The sequence below is a fragment of the Dipodomys spectabilis genome, unplaced genomic scaffold (genome assembly GCF_019054845.1).
Source record: "Dipodomys spectabilis isolate Male_0828 unplaced genomic scaffold, ASM1905484v1 ptg000021l, whole genome shotgun sequence".
NCBI lineage: Eukaryota > Metazoa > Chordata > Mammalia > Rodentia > Heteromyidae > Dipodomys > Dipodomys spectabilis.
The window spans coordinates 9,385,431-9,404,877 of NW_024870698.1; the positions used below are offsets into that span (position 1 = coordinate 9,385,431).

General features: G+C 37.0%; 1 protein-coding gene across 2 annotated transcripts in view; it reads left to right on the plus strand.

Moving 5' to 3' along the window:
- The window catches only part of Stim2 (stromal interaction molecule 2), a 106,695-nt gene extending 87,580 nt beyond the window's left edge, over nucleotides 1–19,115 (plus strand). For both annotated transcript variants that reach the window (XM_042674750.1, XM_042674752.1), the window contains 2 exons: nucleotides 12,290–12,563; nucleotides 17,154–19,115. In XM_042674750.1, coding sequence (XP_042530684.1) covers nucleotides 12,290–12,563; nucleotides 17,154–17,631 — 752 coding nt within the window. In that variant the 3' untranslated portion in view covers nucleotides 17,632–19,115. The remainder of the gene's footprint in view (nucleotides 1–12,289; nucleotides 12,564–17,153) is intronic.
- Nucleotides 19,116–19,447: the final 332 nt, after the last annotated feature.

Here is a 19,447-nt window from a genome sequence, read left to right on the forward strand (position 1 = left end):
GGGCTTAGTTTTTAAAAAATTCTTTATAATTGAAATGAAGAGTCATATTAAAAACAATTTACAGTAAAAATAAAAGGTAAGAGAAGGTGCCTGTGGTTGTGACTCACCCTGTAATCCTTGCTACTCAGGAGGCTTAGAGCCAATGCATTGCATTTCAAAGCCAGCCTGGGCAGAAAAGGCTGTGAAAACGCCATTTACAAAAATAACCCATAAGAAGCCAGGTATAGATGTGGTGTGGCTCAAGTGGTGGAGTACCAGCTGAGCAAAACAAACTGAGAAATCATGAAACCCTGAGTTCAAACTTTGGTACTGGAAGAAAAATAATTAAATTAGGGAAGGTCTTGGAAACCTGAGTTTGAATCCTAGCTCTTCTGTTAACCAGCTATTAATTTTGAGTCAGTTTGTGATGTATTTTAAAAACTGTACTACTTGTAATCATTTTTTTTGTATTTTGTTTTGCTTTAAAAATTTTGTTCTTTCATTGAAAGAGTATTACCCTGCTCTGTTATTATAGGTACTTAAAATATGTAACATTTGTATTTTGTATTTAAATGAACAGTATATATTTAATACAAATACATGTATACATATCTGTATACTGTGGCATACGCATACATATGTATATATACACACATAAATAAATGTTTGTATGTACATATGTAAATAAACATGCGTACATGTATTTCAGGGGTGGCGGAGGTCTTCATCTGCAACCTGGACTGGCTTTGAACTCGGTGCTCCTGCTTTCACTAGTAGGCATGCACTAGTACACTTTGCTATAATTCTATTAGTAGAAAATTGAACTCTTTTTCTTTTTTTTTTTTTTTTTTTTTCTGGTTGTGGGGCTTGAATTCTGGCCTTGGGTGCTTTCCCTGCGCTCTTCAGCTCAAGGCCAGCGCTCTACTGCTTGAGCCACAGTGCCACTTCCGGTTTTCTAGTTGTTTATTGGAGATAAGAGTCTCACGGACTTTCCTGCCCTGGCTGGCTTTGAACCGTGATCCTCAGATCTCAGCTTCCTTAGTAGTTAGGATTTACAGGCGTGAGCCACCGGCGCCTGGCTGAACTCCTTTTTAAAGATACTTCTTTTTCCTGTGCAGTATTACTTAACTGTGCACTGTGGTTTGAAAATTTTTTATATTGTGAAAATATGTGGGGAGGTGAAATGTAAAGATATTAGCTTGGACTTTATGCAAAAAAATTTTTTTTAAGTATTTTACTTTTTGGTGGTACTAGTATTTGAACTCAGGGTCTTCTACTTCATACCCAGGTGCTCTTCCACCGAGCTACCCCTAACTGCAGTTGTGAATGTATAGTAGAAATCATTTGAAAAATTCTTCGGCTTTGTTATTGCCTACTTGCCCGTTTTCCCAATATTTGTGACTTTTTATAATGTAGATAGAGCAAGGTTCCAAAGAATGGAGCTAAAATAAATGCTGTCCTCCAGTATTTGGTTGGTTGAAAATGTACACAGAAATTTTAGTTTTTGAGACCAATCAAAATGTGATACATGAATAGTTTTTGTTTTGAAATTTTCTTTCCAACTGTTAAGGAATTCCTGATGTGAGGATTTAGAAACATTTCTAACTTTATAAAACATTTTGTGAAATAAAGCCCTCAATTTGCCAATTAATTATTAGTCAGTAACTACACTGTATCATTTCTGGTTTTAAGTCTCTGGCTTAAAGACCCACCTACAGGACCAGGAAAGAGAGGAGGCAGTAAACTCTCCAAGAAGGTGAGCGGAGTAGGCAGATTGTAAGTGCAGTGATCACTAGAAGTGTGTGTCCTCACTCATCTCCCTTACCCATGCTGCAAGGTAGTGATAGTTGCTAAGTTACATGTAGATCCTGGCTGGCTCTGCAGTGTGAGTGCTGTCATTTGTGTTTGTTCATTTGAAATACATGCTGTTCAGCTTTTCAAGTACTACCCTGAGAGATAATACATGCACTCCTTTGTAAACTATAGATTTGGAAGATTTTAATTTTTCTTTTAAGTACCTAATTTATTCAGAATCAGAAATATACTTGAAGTTCCATTCTATAAATTAACTATTTTTTTCTCTTTGCCTTTATTTGTATTAAAAAAAAAACACACCATGTTTTATGCAAGCATAAATATCCATGCGCTCATTAAAATTAATGTGAATACCTGGTCTAAGTTTTAACGATTGTAGTATATTGAGTAATCTGTATTTTAAGTGTGAAAAGAGTTGATTTGCAATTTAATATGATTTTTTTATATGTTGCGATCAAATTTATTATCTACCACATAACTCATGCTACAGATTACAGTTGGAGAGCTATGCCACCTGGTGGTACCACAGTGGTACGCCATTCTGCTAAATACAAAATACTTTCTGGACCTAATGGGAAGCTGTTAGTAACAGGTGCATTCACAGGTAGGATAAAGGTGCTTCATTTAAATGACAACCTTAGTGGTTAATTTTTTAAAAAGTCACCTGTATGTGTATCTTTGGTGTTTGTAATAATGACAAGGAAATATGCCAGTAATATATGAAGAGCAAAGTAAAAGATGCTAACACAATACTCAGAAAAAAAATTACCTATGTTTCATTATATTTAAAGAAAATCAGTAAACATTAACATTAGCTAAATGTGGGAAGTAGAACAGGGATCATAGTTTCCTCTTTTTTAAGTATCTGCTAATGGCTTTTAGGGTAGGAATATAACAAGTTTACTTCAAATTTCTTATAAAACCATGCAAATGTAATTAAACTACTGAAACAAATATGCCTGTCCACTACAAAGATAAACAGGTTTTAATATTCCTTTTCAGCTTCCTTTTTCTCTGAAATGAGCCATTACAGATACATTGAAACCACATCATCCCCCCTTGCCATTAGTAAAGTTTTGCACAAAAGCATGGTTTCCTTTTATTAAATACATGTATACCCATAGCAATTTAGTATGTTTAAGAACTTAGATATTATCAAATTATAGGTATCAATTTGTAACTTTTTTGCTCAGAACTGTTTCAAAATTTTGTTTCTGTATAGAACTAGTTATTTCAACAGTATAGTATGAGTTGATTGTAGTTAATTTAGGCACTGTATTTAAAAAACCTAATGATCACAGTTTCCCACTTAGAAATTCTTTCTTTTTTGCGTGTACACATAGAGTAAGAAGTGTCTTTATTTGGATCTCTTTGCATATGACTCTCAAGTTTCTCTTCATAGACTCTTAGGAATGAATTGCTGGTCATTGGGAGGCTCTCTTTGCCATTGCCAAATTACTCTCAAAATGGTTCTGTCAGTTTACATGTGCACTCTGACAGAGTGCTTATGTGCCTGTATCTGCACTCAGACTTGGAATGTTTTATTTGTTTTTCAACTGAATGACTGAAAGAATGCCTCATTATTCCTAAAATTATTTCCTTGATGTCTGTTAAGGTTGAGTACTATTTCATCTCCTGACATTTGTTGTTAGATTTCTTTTTGAGTTACATGGATTGTGTTGGAATCCTTCCAAGATTCCTCATGATTTGGAAGTGCTCCTTGTATTTTCTGGTTATTTGGAGGTTGTGGGTATTTTCTCCTAGGCTTTGGCATTTTAATAAGTTGAAGAATCTGAGTTTTGCTTTTTTAGAACATGATAGATTTTTGTTTATTCTCTTAAAGCTTTTAAGGTTTTCATTTAATCCTTTAGTCTTTTAATCCACCTGGAAGTTATTTTTGCTTAGAGTGTGAGGTTGGAATCTAAATATATCTCTTGATGTATGGGTAAACAGTCTCAACATCCTTCCCACTTCATCCCTGCTGACTTGTAGTAACCCTTCTCTCAATGGATATATAAATACATCCAGCTATTTTTTTTTGTTTCTGTCCTACTCTCCTTTGGTCATCATAACTTTACAAGAAGTTTGATATTTAATAAGACTAAATTCTGAATTATTTCAGAATCTTGACCAGTTATTCTTATGAATTTTAAAATCAACTAATAAAATTTCACAAAAATTTCCATTGGAAATAGGGTTTTTTGTGACTTTAAAGAGAATGCTTACAGTATTTCACCATCAAGTATTGGTTTTACTGTTTTGGTAGATTATTCAAGATAAAGAAATTCATTTCTTGTCTTTTTTCTTTTTGATCACTATGTATTACATTTTATGAAATTCTATTTCTATATATTTTGAGGTGATAGCTGTTTTTTAAAGTTTTCTTTTCTCTGTCAAATCTTAATCCATTCAAGTAATTTCCATTTAATCTCAGTGAAAGTGTAAGTTTTTAAATTTTTTTTTGTTTGTTTTGTTTGCAGTGCTGGGGGTCAAACTTAGGGTCATGTTAGGCTTACATGCTTTATCGTAGAACCTTCTATCCATAGACATGTTTGCTATTTTTAGAATAAGCTAAGACTTTATTTGCAATATGATTTTATTTACATTTCTTGTATCTTTAATCATATATTGTAATAGCCATTAATTTTCCTTTCCAACACTTTTGGTTTGATTTTAGATACAGGGTCCTTTATTTTTAACGTTTTTGGCAGGATTTTTGGTTTTGTTTCTGTAATGGTTTGGACTCAGGGCATCGGGCTTACTAACTAGGTACTCTAGTACCTAGTACTCTGCTGAGTACCTGGAGCCCTTTCTTTCACTGGTTATTTTGAGATAGAGTCTCACTTTTTGCCCAGATGTACACCTCGTCTGTGATCTTCCTGTTTCATGCGTGTGGCGCTTACTACATCTAGCTATGGTTGAGTTGGGAAGTCTCATGACCTTTTTATTTGAGTTGGTCTTGAAAAGTGAACCTCCACATCTCAGCACTCGGGGGAACAAGCTAGGATTACCCATGTCCAGCTGGTACTAGGGTTATGTGTCCTTTGGCTACTTTTTTTTTTTTATTTTTATATATATATATATTTTAATTTAATTTTATTTTATTTGAGAACATACTGTACAGAGGGGTTACAATTACATGGGCAGGATAATGCACATATTTCTTACCAAGCATTGCAGCCTCCTCCTTTGTTTACCCTTCACCTCCCTTCCCAGCCTCCCCCCTCCCCCCCACCCAATCATACCCCCCCTCACCCCCCCACCGACATTGTAAAGCTGGTTTTGACATGACATTTTGTACTTCTCATTGTTGCAACAGGTCCACCTGAATCCTTAAACGACTTGTTTGTCCCCATCTCCTCCACATGTTATACTGACATCAAATATAGTGAAAGCGGGGGTTACAATGTGGGGGAGGGACATACAAAGCAACAAAGAAATAATCTTATAAATGCGTTAGAAACACATGCATGAAAGAAACAAAAACATTAAAATACATATTTGAGGGTTCGTTTTCCTAACATCACAATCTCTGACTTTTTCCGCTTCCTTTGGCTACTTTAAAGAAATTGCCGGGGGCTGTGAAGGTGGCTCAGTGGTAGAGCGCTTGCTTTGCATGCATGAGGCCCTGGGTTCAATTCCCCAGCACCACATAAGCAAAATGAAAAAAGCCAGAAGTGGCGCTGTGGCTCAAGTGGTAGAGCGCTAGCCTTGAGCTGAAGAGCTGAGGGACAGCACCCAGGCCTAGAGTTCAGGCCCCACGACCGGACCCCCCCTTCCTTCCCCCCCCCAAAAAAAAAAAGAAATTGCCTATAAGTTGAACTTAATGTCAGTATGTTTTGATAGGGTAGAGAGGAGACATAGCATAAAAAACTATGAATTCAACTTCCTTAATTATTAACAGTATAAATTTGTTAAGTTATATGGTTCTAAAGTATTGCTTGTTTTATCTCAGTTTTAAAATTTGGCAAAAGATGCTCATAGTATTTTACAAGTCTCAAAATGGTGATTTTATCTTTAAAATAAATCTTTATGTTCTTTCTAATTAATTATTTATGGTGCCCAGAAACATTGTTGATTAATTTGACAGTTTTTCTGCTTGATTTCATTTTTTCGCTCCTGAAAAAACTGTTGACTTTGTTGATATTCTCTATCAATTTCTACTCTCATCTTTTATATCTTTTGTTGGAGTGTTTGTTTAAGCATTTAGACACCTAACTCAGGACTTTTTCAGTTCTTATTTTCCCCTTACAATATATGATTGTAAAGATGTAACATTCACATTAACTATTTTACTCACACTGACAAAGTTTGATATGTATAACTTTATTGTCACCAGAAATTTCTAATATATCCCTTTCTTAAGATATGGATTACTTGGAAAAATGTGTTTTTATTTCTAAATCTATGTATGTCTTGTTTTTTTCTTTAGTGACTTTTTATTGTTTTATGTTAAATTATACATAGGGTTTTACCATGATGCTTCTACACATAAATATAATACACTTTCATCATATTTGCCCCATCTATTATTTCTTATTAAACCTCCTCCTTTTCCCTTTCCTTCCGACCTTCCCATTATTCCTTATTTCATTTTCATAACTTTGGTCAAATAAAGAGAGGAACATGATACTTTTCTTTATAGACTGGCTTATTTAGCATGATGATCTCCAGTTACATCTATTTTCCTATAAATGATGTAGATTCACCCTTCTTCATGTTTTTATTGTGTGTGTATGCACGCACGCGCGCGCACGCACGCACACACACACACACACACACACACACACACACACACACACACACACACACACACACACACACACACACACACACACACACACACACACACACACACACACACACACCAAAATTATTTCATTCTGCTAATGGGCATCTAGTCTGATTCTATAATTCTGCTTTTATGAACAGTACTGAAGCAAACACGAGTACACAGTTTTCTCTGTAGTTAGCTAATTTGATTCTTAGGGAGTGAATTCAGATGTGATAGGACTCGGTCATGTGGGAGTTACATTTTCATATTTTTTGAGGAACCTCTATATTGATTTCTGTTGTGGTGGGACTAATTTGCGTTCCTACCAGAAGTGAATGAATAAACATTCCTTTCTCTGTGCATCCTCACCAGCATTTATTGTTATCATTAAAAAAAAAAAGATCTTTAAGTAGCTGTACCAAGAGGCAACAACTTAACAAATTAGTTTATGTCTTGATTGATAGCACTCGTTGCATCATTCTTCACTGTCTAACTTAAAAATTTTTTTTACCGGGCTAAAAAGCATCTCTGTTTAGTTTTGGTTTGTCTCTCTCTGATGACTAAAGATGTTGAACAATTTCTTCATTTGTTTATTTACCATTTTTAGTTCTTTATTTGAAAAGTATTTGTTTAGCTCATTTGCCCATTTATTGAGAGCATTATATGTTCTTCTGATATTTAAGTATTTGAGTGTATTTATAATATTCTGGAAAGCAACCAAACACTTTTGTGAGGGAATCAGAGTGCCACTAAAACTTTTCTTGCTATGGCAGCAGTTTAAAGGATATTACTACCTCAGGGCCAATATTTAGGTTTACTTAAATGTTAGGATAAGGTTTTACAGATCCTTTTTGATGGTATGAACTTAAACTCCAAGTTCCTTGGAGATTTAGGCCCAGAGTCTGATGTTTTTCATAGAGTCTTTGGAATTCCTGTATAAGATTTTGGCAGCAGGAAAAAGTTCATTTATCCACCAAGGATTTAGCCCCCTTTCGTACTCCTTATTAATTCTTTGCTTCACATGGAACCAAGGCTCATTTTATATTCCTTAAGTAAAGTCATTTCCTTTGATAACTGAGATGATCACCTCACATAGCAGTTGTAGCAGTGTGCACAGACCTCCTAGCATTTGCTCTTAGTCTCTTTGGTTTGGCATCTGAAATTTTGATACCCTTATTTGCTTAGCTCAGCTGTGTGTTTAAAACAATTATTATATATTTAGCACACCAATTATTCAGAGGTATTCAAAAGTATTTAAAAAGAAAAGCAGAATGAAGATGAGAGTGAGTAGGAAAGTGGACACAATATGTTGATAGTAGAAGGAATATCAGGACCAAGACTGATTGACCCAAACGTAAAACAATCTAAAACGTGGTGTGATTTTGAGCAAACCATGAATCTTGGAGAAGGAAATGGAATCTTACCACAGACTTTCTTTTGTGAGTGATATTTATATGGTGATAACGAACAGTTGCTTTTGCTTTGTTGGGTCTCACTGTTTAGAATTAATCTATTTAAAGCATAGGAGGCTAATTATACTTTCAGCAGAATGGCAATAGCATTCGTCTTAAGAGTATACAAATATCAAATTGTACAGTATTCTAGACATCTATAAACAATGAGACCAAAAGAGGATAGTCTTAGGAGAAAAACTATCACCAAGTTGTAATACCAAGTGTCTCTTCATGTATATGTAAAATAACATACATACTGAAATAAATTCCAAAGATGAGGAAACTCAGGTGACTCTGTATTCTTTACCTCATATACAGTGTATTCACATGCACGTCTGAGGGAGGGTGGGGGAAGGCACAGAAGCAGTGGGAAATGGGTAAAAAAGTGCAGCAGTGGAGCTCACTGGCTGCACTGGACTCTGAACCATGCAGGGAGGGAACAGATGATACTGTGCAAAAAGAAGGAAGTACTTATTACCTGACATGTGTAAAGGTAACCCCGCTGTATATCACCTATAAGACAACAATAATTAAAATAAAAATACAAAAAGAAAAGTTTGGAAAAGACCAAAATTGTAACAAGTAATTTATTGATATAACTAATCAGTAATTCTCAGCTATATTCTTCACTAAATTACTTAGAATTTTCTTTATGTAAGCAATCTTCTTACGATAGCCTTTGGCAATGGTATTTTAATTTCTGTGGGTAGTACTCATGTTCCTAAGCAATGAGACTCTATTGCTCTCAGATCTTTGCATCACTCTTGATGACTCCGCTGCATTTTCCATGTAACCAGTGGTTGCTGGGAATGATAGCAGTTACGGCTGAGAATTGTAGAATTTAATTGTCTATGTGACATCATTTTTTTATTAGTCACAGGGCATGGTTTATTCTTTGGCAAAATAAGTACACTGTAGTACAGATTTCAAAGGTGTTTTCCCATTCTGTAATCTATAAATCATAAATAAGGTAAATTCTAATATTCATCTACTATATTAAAAGTATTCTATATTACTTGTGTTTGGAAAATACCTTATTTATTATTCAGAAATATTCTCCTTAATTTTATCTCACTTTCTTTTAGTCCATCAAAAATTGTTTGTGGTTATTTCTGTTTGAGGCATTCTTCTGGCATCTATGCTTTTTCCAGTACCAGGATAGGTGTTGTGATAAAGTATTGAATTTGGTGCATGATGATTGCCTTCATAGCCAGGTGAACACATGAACTGACATCAATTAGGTAACTTAGAAATATGCTGTGGTATTACCAAGTGAGCTCACAGGACAAACACTGATCTCAAACTTGAAGGGGCTGGAAGAAGTGTCATTTAAACAGAGACCTGAAGTGAGAGGTCAAGAGAGAAATGGGAAGAAGAGGCATGGAGGTGAGAGAACGAGGGAACGTGATACTTCTGAGGAGCCAAGAGAGGCATACTGTTCCTGTCATAGAAGGTATATAGTATTCTCATCTCAGAAGAGAAGGTCGCTCAATCCAGAGTGGAAGCTAGATAAACAGGGCAGTCTGGCTTTCAGGGTTTCAAGTAGTAAAATTTCATCTTCCTTTTGTATTTTGGAGGTAATATGAGAGGTATAGAATGGATAACACATGAGAATGGAAGATAAATTCTGAGTGTACCAGAATCTGTTGGCAGTTGGCATGTAGATTTGACAGATACTATAGACATAGAATTGGAAATACTTTATGGTCAACTTTATGTTGATTATGATGGAGGAAGGAGAGTCAAGAATGTCTGTAATTGCTACTACTGGAGGTGTGGTGTTGGTGTTTATTGAGATAAGGGACACAGGAGTGGAAGTATAGTTTAAGGGAAAAATGTTACATTCAGTCAGATACCTGTGGAACATCCAGGTGTCCAGTAGGAAGTTGGTTATAAGGCACTTAGGTTAAAAGGAAAGATAGAATATAGTTACAAATGTAGCCTACAAATGATCTGTGAAGTCATAAGAGTAGATGAACTTGTTCAGGATGAGTAAGTGAAACAACAATAGAATAAGACTTAGAATAGAACTTGAAGATCACCCAGGAACAGATAAAGATGGAGGTAAAAATGTGCTGAAAGAAGTCAAGGAAAGAACAAAGTAGTGTTAGATTCTGGTCAGAGGTCAGGTAGAATTAAAATACTCACTGAAGGCTGGTCATGAACCAGTGTAAAATATTTTCACTGAAATTTTGACTATGTACAACTTTTAAAAGCATTCTTAAGGTAGAGGAGGTTTTCTTGTTGTTATACTTGTTGGCCTGTCCTTTAGGTTTGTGTTCTCGGCATTTGTGTTTAAACAGTGATGGTTAGTAGCAATTGAGATAATGAAAATAGAAGTAAGAGAAGCCCTAATTAATTAAGTAAGACTCAAGTTTTGGGATAGATGCGGGACAGATGATAGCTATATAGTCAGAATCTAAATGTCTCATGTCCTGATAAATAAATAGAGGAGGATAATCCATTTTGAGGAGTTTGGCTTTAAGGGTTTTAAATAGTAAAATTTCAGAGATGGAACATTTCTAAATGATGGCAAGACAAGATATAGGAGTTGTTGAAGGTTGGGTGAAGAGAAATGAAAGTCCTGATTGGTTGTGTCAGGTCAGTCTTAGAATTGCAGTTGCTCATGTTGATGATGGGGTGCAATGGGACTGAGAAGTGACCAGTGAAGTAAAGGCAGTAGGTTTTTATTGCTTAATAAATAGCATCAGCTTCAGAAGGAACCTGTTTTTATAAAAGGGTGGAGTAAGGGTATGCAGACAGCATTGGAGAATGAGGAGGCAGCCAGCTTATTCTTGATGCTGTAGCCTATATAGTATATGAAATGAACAGTCCTAGCTTGAGAAGGCTGTTCTTAGGCAAGCTATGCTTTAATACGGGAAAGAAATGGAATGCATGTGTGGTGATGACACTGAGGATGAATGACAGCCCAGGTCAAGCCCGAAGCACACAAGACCCATAGCACACACAGGAGGAACTGAGCCTGATACTAGTCCCTTGAGAATCCATGTTCAAGGAATAGAAATGTTCAAACATGTTGTGATATTTCATAGATATCAAGAGATTGGCCAGTGTCTGGACAACTTTATTTTGGGGGGAATAGAAATGTTCAAACATGTTGTGATATTTCAAGAGATTGGCCAATGTCTAGACAACTTTATTTTTGATTATTTTCATTTCAATTTATTCTGTGCATTTGAAAGTTAAAACATACAAACTACCACTAAAGCTTCATAGTATTGAGCACTTTAAAAACAGAACATTAAGTATTTGTGTACATTTCTCATTTTTAAATTTTACATTATATTATACATCTTTGTTATATTTAAAGGTAAAGGTACTATTAACACCTACAATCTCCCCCCCCCCCTTTTTTTTCCCCTAGTATTGAGCTATAAACTCAGGACTTTGCACTTGCCTGGCTTGCTTGCTCAGCTGGTACTCTACCACTGGAACATGCCTCTGGCCCTGCTTTTTGCCTGCTATTTGGGAAATGGAGTCTCACAAACTTTTTTGTGTGGACTGACTGGCTTCAAACTGCAGTTCTCTAGATTTCAGCCTCCTGAGCAGCTAGGATTATAAGTATGAGCCACTGAAGCCTGGCTCATAAATCTAATCCTTTATAACCCATTTGTCTAGCCAAAGTAAAATCTGTTAAGTTCTATTAAAATTTCTGTACTTGAGATAAATGTTTAGAACCTTATTTTAATAGTGTTGCATAATTATTTATTGTTTTGACATTTAAGTCTGAGCAATAGCACTGTAGAAGCAGTTTTCACAAAAAGTTTGCGGCAAAAGAAAATAGGTTTGGAAATAACTTTATTTTGCTAATTTTCTGCTTTAATACTAACATCTATAAAATAAGTTTTCTGTTAAGTATAAAATAAATACGCTCAACTAATATTTAGATTTAAGGGTTGGTTATAGTGGGTAAATTGTATTGTGGTTAGTGATGTTAGTTTTTTTTTTTGTAGGACCATATGTTTAAGTTCTCTTCTGTTTAATTTTTAGATTTGTTGCTATTTCTGCTACATCTTCATTTCTTTTTTAAAATTTTATTTTATTGCAAAGATGCTGTAGAGGGGTTACAGTTACATGAGGAAGGTCATGAGTACATTTCTTGTCCAGCATTGTTGCTAGCATTAGGGGAAGAGAATGATAGTAATTATATAGCTACTTGAATAGAAAAAGATCAGATCATATATTTGCAGTGACCATGAAGGGAACACTGGGCATTACAAGCGTTTGCATTGCTTGTGTCTTTCAGGGACTGTGGCTAAACCTGCTGGATCTCTAGCCCGAAGTAGCAGTTTGTGTCGCTCTCGTCGTAGCATCGTGCCCTCTTCGCCACAGTCCCAGCGAGCCCAGCTTCCTCCACATGCTCCTCATCCAGCCCACCCTCGTCATCCTCACCTGCCTCAGCATCCCCAGCATTCGTTGCCTTCCCCTGATCCAGACATCCTCTCAGTGTCAAGTTGTCCCGCACTCTATCGGAATGAAGAGGAGGAGGAGGCCATTTACTTCACTGCTGAAAAGCAATGGTATGGGCAGCGAATAACCTGCATAATATCGGGTTGCGTTGACATGAGGGATATGCGGATGAGCATGGAGGTGGGAACTAAGGTGCATTGTATTGGCTTTCTGTGGCTGTGTAACAAGGTGCCACAGACTCAGTGGCTTCATATGAACACTCAAGTCTATATCAGAGTCCAAGCCTAGGGGGACTACTTTTTTATTTTTATTTTTGTTGATTGTGGGGCTTGAACTCTGGGCTTGGGCACTGTCCCTCAGCTCTTCAGCTCAAGACTAGTGCTCTACCATTTGAGCCACAGCCGCCACTTCCAGTTTTCTGATGGTTAATTGGAGATAAGAGTTTCATAGACTTTCCTGCCCAAGCTGGCTTTGAACCGTGATCCTCAGATCTCAGCCTCCTGAGTAGCTTGGATTACAGGCATGAGCCACCAGTGCCTTGCTTAGTGTGACTACATTGCTCAGGGTCTATAACCTCCTAAAGTGAAGGTATTGGCTGGACTGTGTTCTCATCGGGTCCTTCTCAACACCCATGTGTTGAGTAGCAGAATTCAGTTCCTAAAGGCAGCCTGCCATTCCTTGCAGTTTGACCTCTGTCTTCATATGGAGCCAGCAGCAGAATTTCCCTTCTATAAATCCAGCCTTTGCTCTGAATCTCTTAACTTCCTCTGTCTCAGATCTCTGGACTCATATTTAGTTACTTAGACTTATTTTTTTCTATGACATCCTTTCCTAATAGCACTTATATTTGACTGTGATTAAATATCTAGTAAAGGTACATATACTGTAGAGGCTAGGAATTTGCAAGCCATTCTACAAAGATGTAGGTAGATACTTGAGGTATGAGCTTGCCTAGAAGCCATTGGACACATTTGCTCAGGCTCCAAATGTAAACTTGTTAAATAATTTTATATTAGAGTATAAATGCTTGAGCATAAGTTGTACCTAAAGAAGCATCAAATATGCCAGTCATGGTCATCATGCCTGTCCCAGCTTCTCATGAGGCAGTGATAAAAAGTATTATGGTTCGAGGCAAGCCTGGGTAAAAAGTTAGTGAGAGGTAGTACTACCAGAACAAACAACAAAATCAAGTTGCCAAACAAACCCAAAACAATAACAAAAAACCCTCCATCAATTATTAGTGAGAATTTAATTTATTGCTACTTAGTGATTTATTCTGTTGCATGCTGGTATTTGCTAGCACATACATAATATATCCCAAAGCTTAAGAAATGCTGGAGAACTTAAAGGAGAAATGATGAAATTAAATAAATGTGGATTGGGAAGGTGGCTCAGTGGTAGAATGCTTGCCTTGCATGCATGAGGCCCTGGGTTCAATTCCTCAGCACCACATATGCAGAAAAAAAAAAAGCCGGAAGTGGCACTGTGGCTCAACTGGTAGAACGCTAGCCTTGAGGTGAAGAGCTGAGGGACAGCGTCCAGGCTCAGAGTTCAGGCCCATGACTAGACACCCCCCCACCCCCCCAAAAAAATGTGTTAAATTTGTGACCTGATTAGTTTCACAAAATGGATATAGCAGCATGTATTCTAGTCCAGCTTAAGACCCCAGTGTTATTTCCCTCCCTGCCTGCCTCCTTGCCTTCCTGTCTGCCTTCCTCCCTCCTTCCTTCCCTTCCGCTGTACTAGTATTTGAACTCAGGTCATTACACTTGACAGGCCGACACTGCACCACTTGAGTTATGCCTCCATCCATGTTTTTCACTGGTAACTTCTGAATTAGGGACTCCCTTCATGTCTGGGCACATGCCTAAACCTGTTTTTAGGCTTCTCATCATTGATGGAAGTGTTTGCAGCTGAATTCAGCTTCTCTCTGTGGAGATGGAATCTTAGTGATTTTTTTGGTCTGATCTAGTTTGGAACCATGGTCCTCCCAATCTTAGCCTTCCAAATAGCTAAAGATGATGGGAGTGAGCCACTGGAACCCAGCTAGCAAAGCAGCTTTTGGTTTTGGAAGAGATCCCACATAGATTGAGATGACAGGTGAGTGTCATTGCACCCAACCAACTGTGGGTTAAAAAAGGCCAAGGACAGCCGGGCGCTGGTGGCTCACGCCTGTAATCCTAGCTACTCAGGAGGCTGAGATCTGAGGATCGCGGTTCAAAGCCAGCCCGGGCAGGAGAGACCGTGAGACTCCTATCTCCAATAAAACCACCAGGAAACCGGAAGTGGCGCTGTAGCTCAAGTGGTAGAGCGCTTGCCTTGAGCTGAAGAGCTGAGGTACAGCGCCCAGGCCCAGAGTTCAAGTCCCACAGCCGACAAAAAAAAAAAAAAAAAAAAGGCCAAGGACTAGACAGATATTTGCACTGTCTAATAAAAGTTTTCTCACTAATGGTATGTCCTGTGCTGGCCTTGAACTGTGATCTTCCCTTTTTCTACCTCCCAGTTAGCTAGGATTATAAGCAGAAGCCACTACCCCATACAGCTGGTAAATCAGCTTTTGATTTGAGAAGCTAAAGAACTTCAAGGAACACCAATATATTCCATTCAGTTACCAATCATCCACTCAGCAAAAAGCCACTTCACAGAAACATGGCTACTGTGATTGATTTCCGAGTTTGGTCATTTTATCATATCTAAGCTGCCTCCTGCCTTTAGTAGCACTATCACATTTTGAAAGCATTTGGAAGCTCTGTATTACATACAGGTATATTATGTGAAATTATTAATTAAATCTTAAAGAAAATGTTTTAGCTGGTATCCATGGCTCATGCCTATAAATCCTAGCTACTGAAGATGCTAAGATCAGAGGTTGGAAACTAGCCCATACAGATTCACTAGACTCATCTTCAACTAGCCACCAAAGGCACAAACTGGAGTTATAGTTCTATATAGTTCTATATACATCTATATATACCGTATAAATATATCTATATATATATTCTCTAATACCTTATTTAAATACTTAGCCTAGGGGGGTTTGTACCTTGTAGTAAAGATACTCTTCACTTACCTGTATATAAGGTATATAGAAATGTCTAAGAACAATCTTAACAAATGCCTAAAATATGGCTTTATCATGATGTATTTGTCAAAAGTAAATGCAAAAACAGTATGAAAAGCAGTAGTAATTAAAGGCCACCAAAGTGAGAGGCCTTCTCTGTCCATTCTTTCACTTTATTTCTTTGCCAGATTACTTTTACCTTGTCTGTACTTTCTACTTTTTAGTCTTTCTTTTTCACAGAGTAAACAGTACTCATGTTGGGCTCAGGACATGAAAAGTAAACTAGGCATGGTCCCACTCCTCACTATTCCATTTTTTTCTTTCTCATTTGTTACGTATTAATTTCTCACCCTGAGCTTTAACGTTGTTCTAGTGCAGAGAATACAGATGTTTCCTCTAAAGTTTCTTTTTCTTCTGGCAACAGCATAAACAAGTTAATATAAAATGCCATTTTTGCTGTTTGTACATGCTGGGATGTTGAAGATGGGTAAAGGAAAATGAATACTCCTTTTCACAGGTGATGAGGAGGGGCCTTTCCGTGGAGAGTGCAGTAGCTTGAAGGACATACACAGTAAGCCACAGAGAGTTGAGATGGAAGGTTTTAGCAGACAGAGGAAACAGCAGGTGCCAAGCCCTGTGGGAGTGTCTGTGCGTGATGGAGGAACAAGACAGCTGCTGTGGCAGTGAGGAACAAGAAGGACATGGGGACAGAGCCAGCCATACCAGGGTCTTGTAGGCAGGGACTTTGGATTGGAAGGTCTTGAAGTGACTGAGGTGTGGTGCTTGAACTTGTTTGAAGTCCCACCACTGGCTGTGTAGAGAAACAACTGAGAGAAGCACAGGATGGAAGCAGAGAGACCAGTTAGGAGCAGTGGGATCATTTAGGTGAGGTCAGAGAGGTTCTGGAAGAGCAATAATCGCACAAGGAGTCGTAAGGAACATGCGCTTGAATTATGTGTTGAAGGAATGGCTGTATAACATTTACTATATATGATGGGTTTGGGTTATGAACTTTAGTTTTCTGTCCTTCTTTCTCTTTCTACTGTAGAGAAAGTGGGAGAAATAGTCACAAAGGAATATTTCTGCGGGAATTTATTGATGACTCACTTCTTGAAACTAGCATTGTAGAGTTACCTCTCACCTTCTGTCTACTCTGTCACACTTCAGTTCTGTTTGTCCCCTTTTAAAACTATAGTAGACTTTACGTTTTAGTGTAGAAGGTTCTTTATTTCCTTAGGGAACTGTATTTCATAAAGTTAATGACACTTAAATGAAGGGAAAAGCAGTGACCAAAATTCCATTGTTTCAAATATATAGATTCAGAAAAAAATTAGTCAAAGAAAACAAAACTTGAAATGTTTAAAAAAACTATAATATTCAGACATTTTTATTTCCCTCTCAATTGAAGAAAGGATGTTTATTTCTTATATTCTTTTTGTAAGATTATAGTATACATAAAAATTAAACAATTTTAGTAAGCTCTACTAAAATCATAATTTTCTAGTTGAATTATGTACAGAATTGTAGCATTTTTTATGTTTTAGCAATTAATTAATGACAGTAGTTTTAGTTTGAATGTCTGTCAGCACCCTTAGGAATACACTGATTTAAAAGTTTTACCATTGACTGTCTCACTCAGGGAAGTGCCAGACACAGCTTCAGAATGTGACTCCTTAAACTCTTCCATTGGAAGGAAACAGTCTCCTCCTCCGAGCCTCGAGATATACCCAACAGTGTCTCCTCGAAAGATATCCAGAGATGAGCTCTCCCTAGAGGATTCTTCCAGAGGAGATTCGCCCATAACAGCAGATCTCTCCCGGGGCTCTCCTGATTGTGTGGGTCTGACAGAAACGAAGAGTATGATCTTCAGTCCTGCAAGCAAAGTGTACAATGGCATCTTGGAGAAATCCTGTAGTATGAACCAGCTTTCTAGTGGCATCCCGGTGCCTAAACCTCGCCACACATCATGTTCCTCCGCTGGCAACGACAGCAAACCAGTTCAGGAAGCCCCAAGTGTTACCAGGATAAGCAGCATCCCCCATGACCTTTGTCATAATGGAGAGAAAAGCAAAAAGCCATCAAAAATCAAAAGCCTTTTTAAGAAAAAGTCTAAGTGACCTGGCTGACTTGTTGGGATTCCATTTCAGCGGCACCTGTAAACTTTTTTTCTCCCCTCCTTTACTTCCTGTCTTTGTTTTAATTTTAGGACTGTAACTCCATTGGGGCTTTCGAAACTGGATGCCATAGTGGAATGTCCTTCAAGGCAACTGTCTACTGTCTGCTTATTTAAATGACTAGATAGCCAATTCATCAAGTCAGTTATTACTGAAATATCATTAACAGATGAGACAGTTTACAGTCATTTTTGCCTATTTATTTCTGCATTTTTGATGGTGATGTATATACAATATTTTGTTGAAAGCCACTATGGACTTATAAGCTTTAATGGACTAGTAAGCCAGCATGGGCTTGCAAAAATTTCTTGTTTACCAGAGCATCTTCTTATCTTTCCACAGAGCTATTATGGACTAAATAACTTAAAAGAAGTGAAACTAATTGCACTACTGTTTTCCAGACTGGAAAAAACAATCTCTGCAAGTGAAACTGTATAGAGTTTATAAAATGACTATGGATAGGGGACTGTTTTCACTTTTAGATCAAAATGGGTTTTTAAGTAGAAACTAGGGTTTCTAATTGACTTGATTTCTGGAAACGAAAACCCATGCTTTTATTATGGGACGCTTCTTCAAAATGCATTTAATATAAAGGTTCAAGTCCTGCTGTAAAGATCATGTTTTGTTTTCCCCAGGGCTTTCACTGTGATTTACTGCATTTCAGGCTGTATGAAAAATTTAAATAATTTAAGGCAAGAAACCTCTTGATTCTTTATGCGAATGGAAGAGTTAAAGCTTGATTGGAGGACTTAAAACATTCACAAGCGAAACTGAGGTGGGGAGTGTGGGGATTCAGACCCTTGTTTACAGACTTGGAATAACTGCAAAGGACTTACAGTGTGTGGAAAATTTGTACTGTGGAAAAGATAATAAATTGGAGACAATATTGTGTGGGACTGCTGATTTTCGTTGATAACACTCCACTAAAAACACTATGTTTTCTGGAGAGCTGTGTAAGCTGTCTTGTTGCTTAATTGCAATATGAGAAATAGTGATGTTTTTGGAAGTAAGTTGTCAACAAATTTTCTTTCTATTTTATATTGTCTGTCATATTTTTATGTAGTTTGAAATGTTTAAATGTTCTAATATCAAGATTAACAAATATAAATTTATGGTGCATTTAGATTGTGTTGTATTAATTTGTAAAGTTTGGTATTCATTAAATCAATAGGCTGTTGTAAAGCTTTCCTGTGACAAATGCCACATAGAGGCCCAAAGTGCATTACCATCTGGGGAGTTCCTGTGTGTTCTGCCTTTAAACCTTCAGTCATGAATGCTCTGATAAATGCACTGTGGATGGATGTTTGGAGAATCAGCAGATACACTTTAGCTAGAATGTGTTCTCTGAATAATGGCTAAAATGCATCATGTCTCACCCAGTGGTCTTTAGATGAAAATGCTGATTGATAAATGAGAAGTTTCTTTGATATTTTTGTCAAAGGAACCACTAATTACTAAGAGTATGGAGAGTTTCACAAAATCTCCTGTAAATTATGATTGTTTATTTTCCTTTGCTCCTGTTGCCAAAAACTACTAAGATTTTTAAATGATGTTTATATAGGCTGATACTTTTATATTTAACAGACTAAGTATTGTATTGTAAAGACAAACATTGACTGAAATGAAGATAGCATTTTGGATAATAAATACATAATAAAGATAATCTGAAAGGTAAGATTTTGGATCAAGCTCTAAAGCTATCTAAAAAGGGGAAATAGTCATGCATAAAAAAGCTGAAAAGGTTAAGGGAATGCCTTAC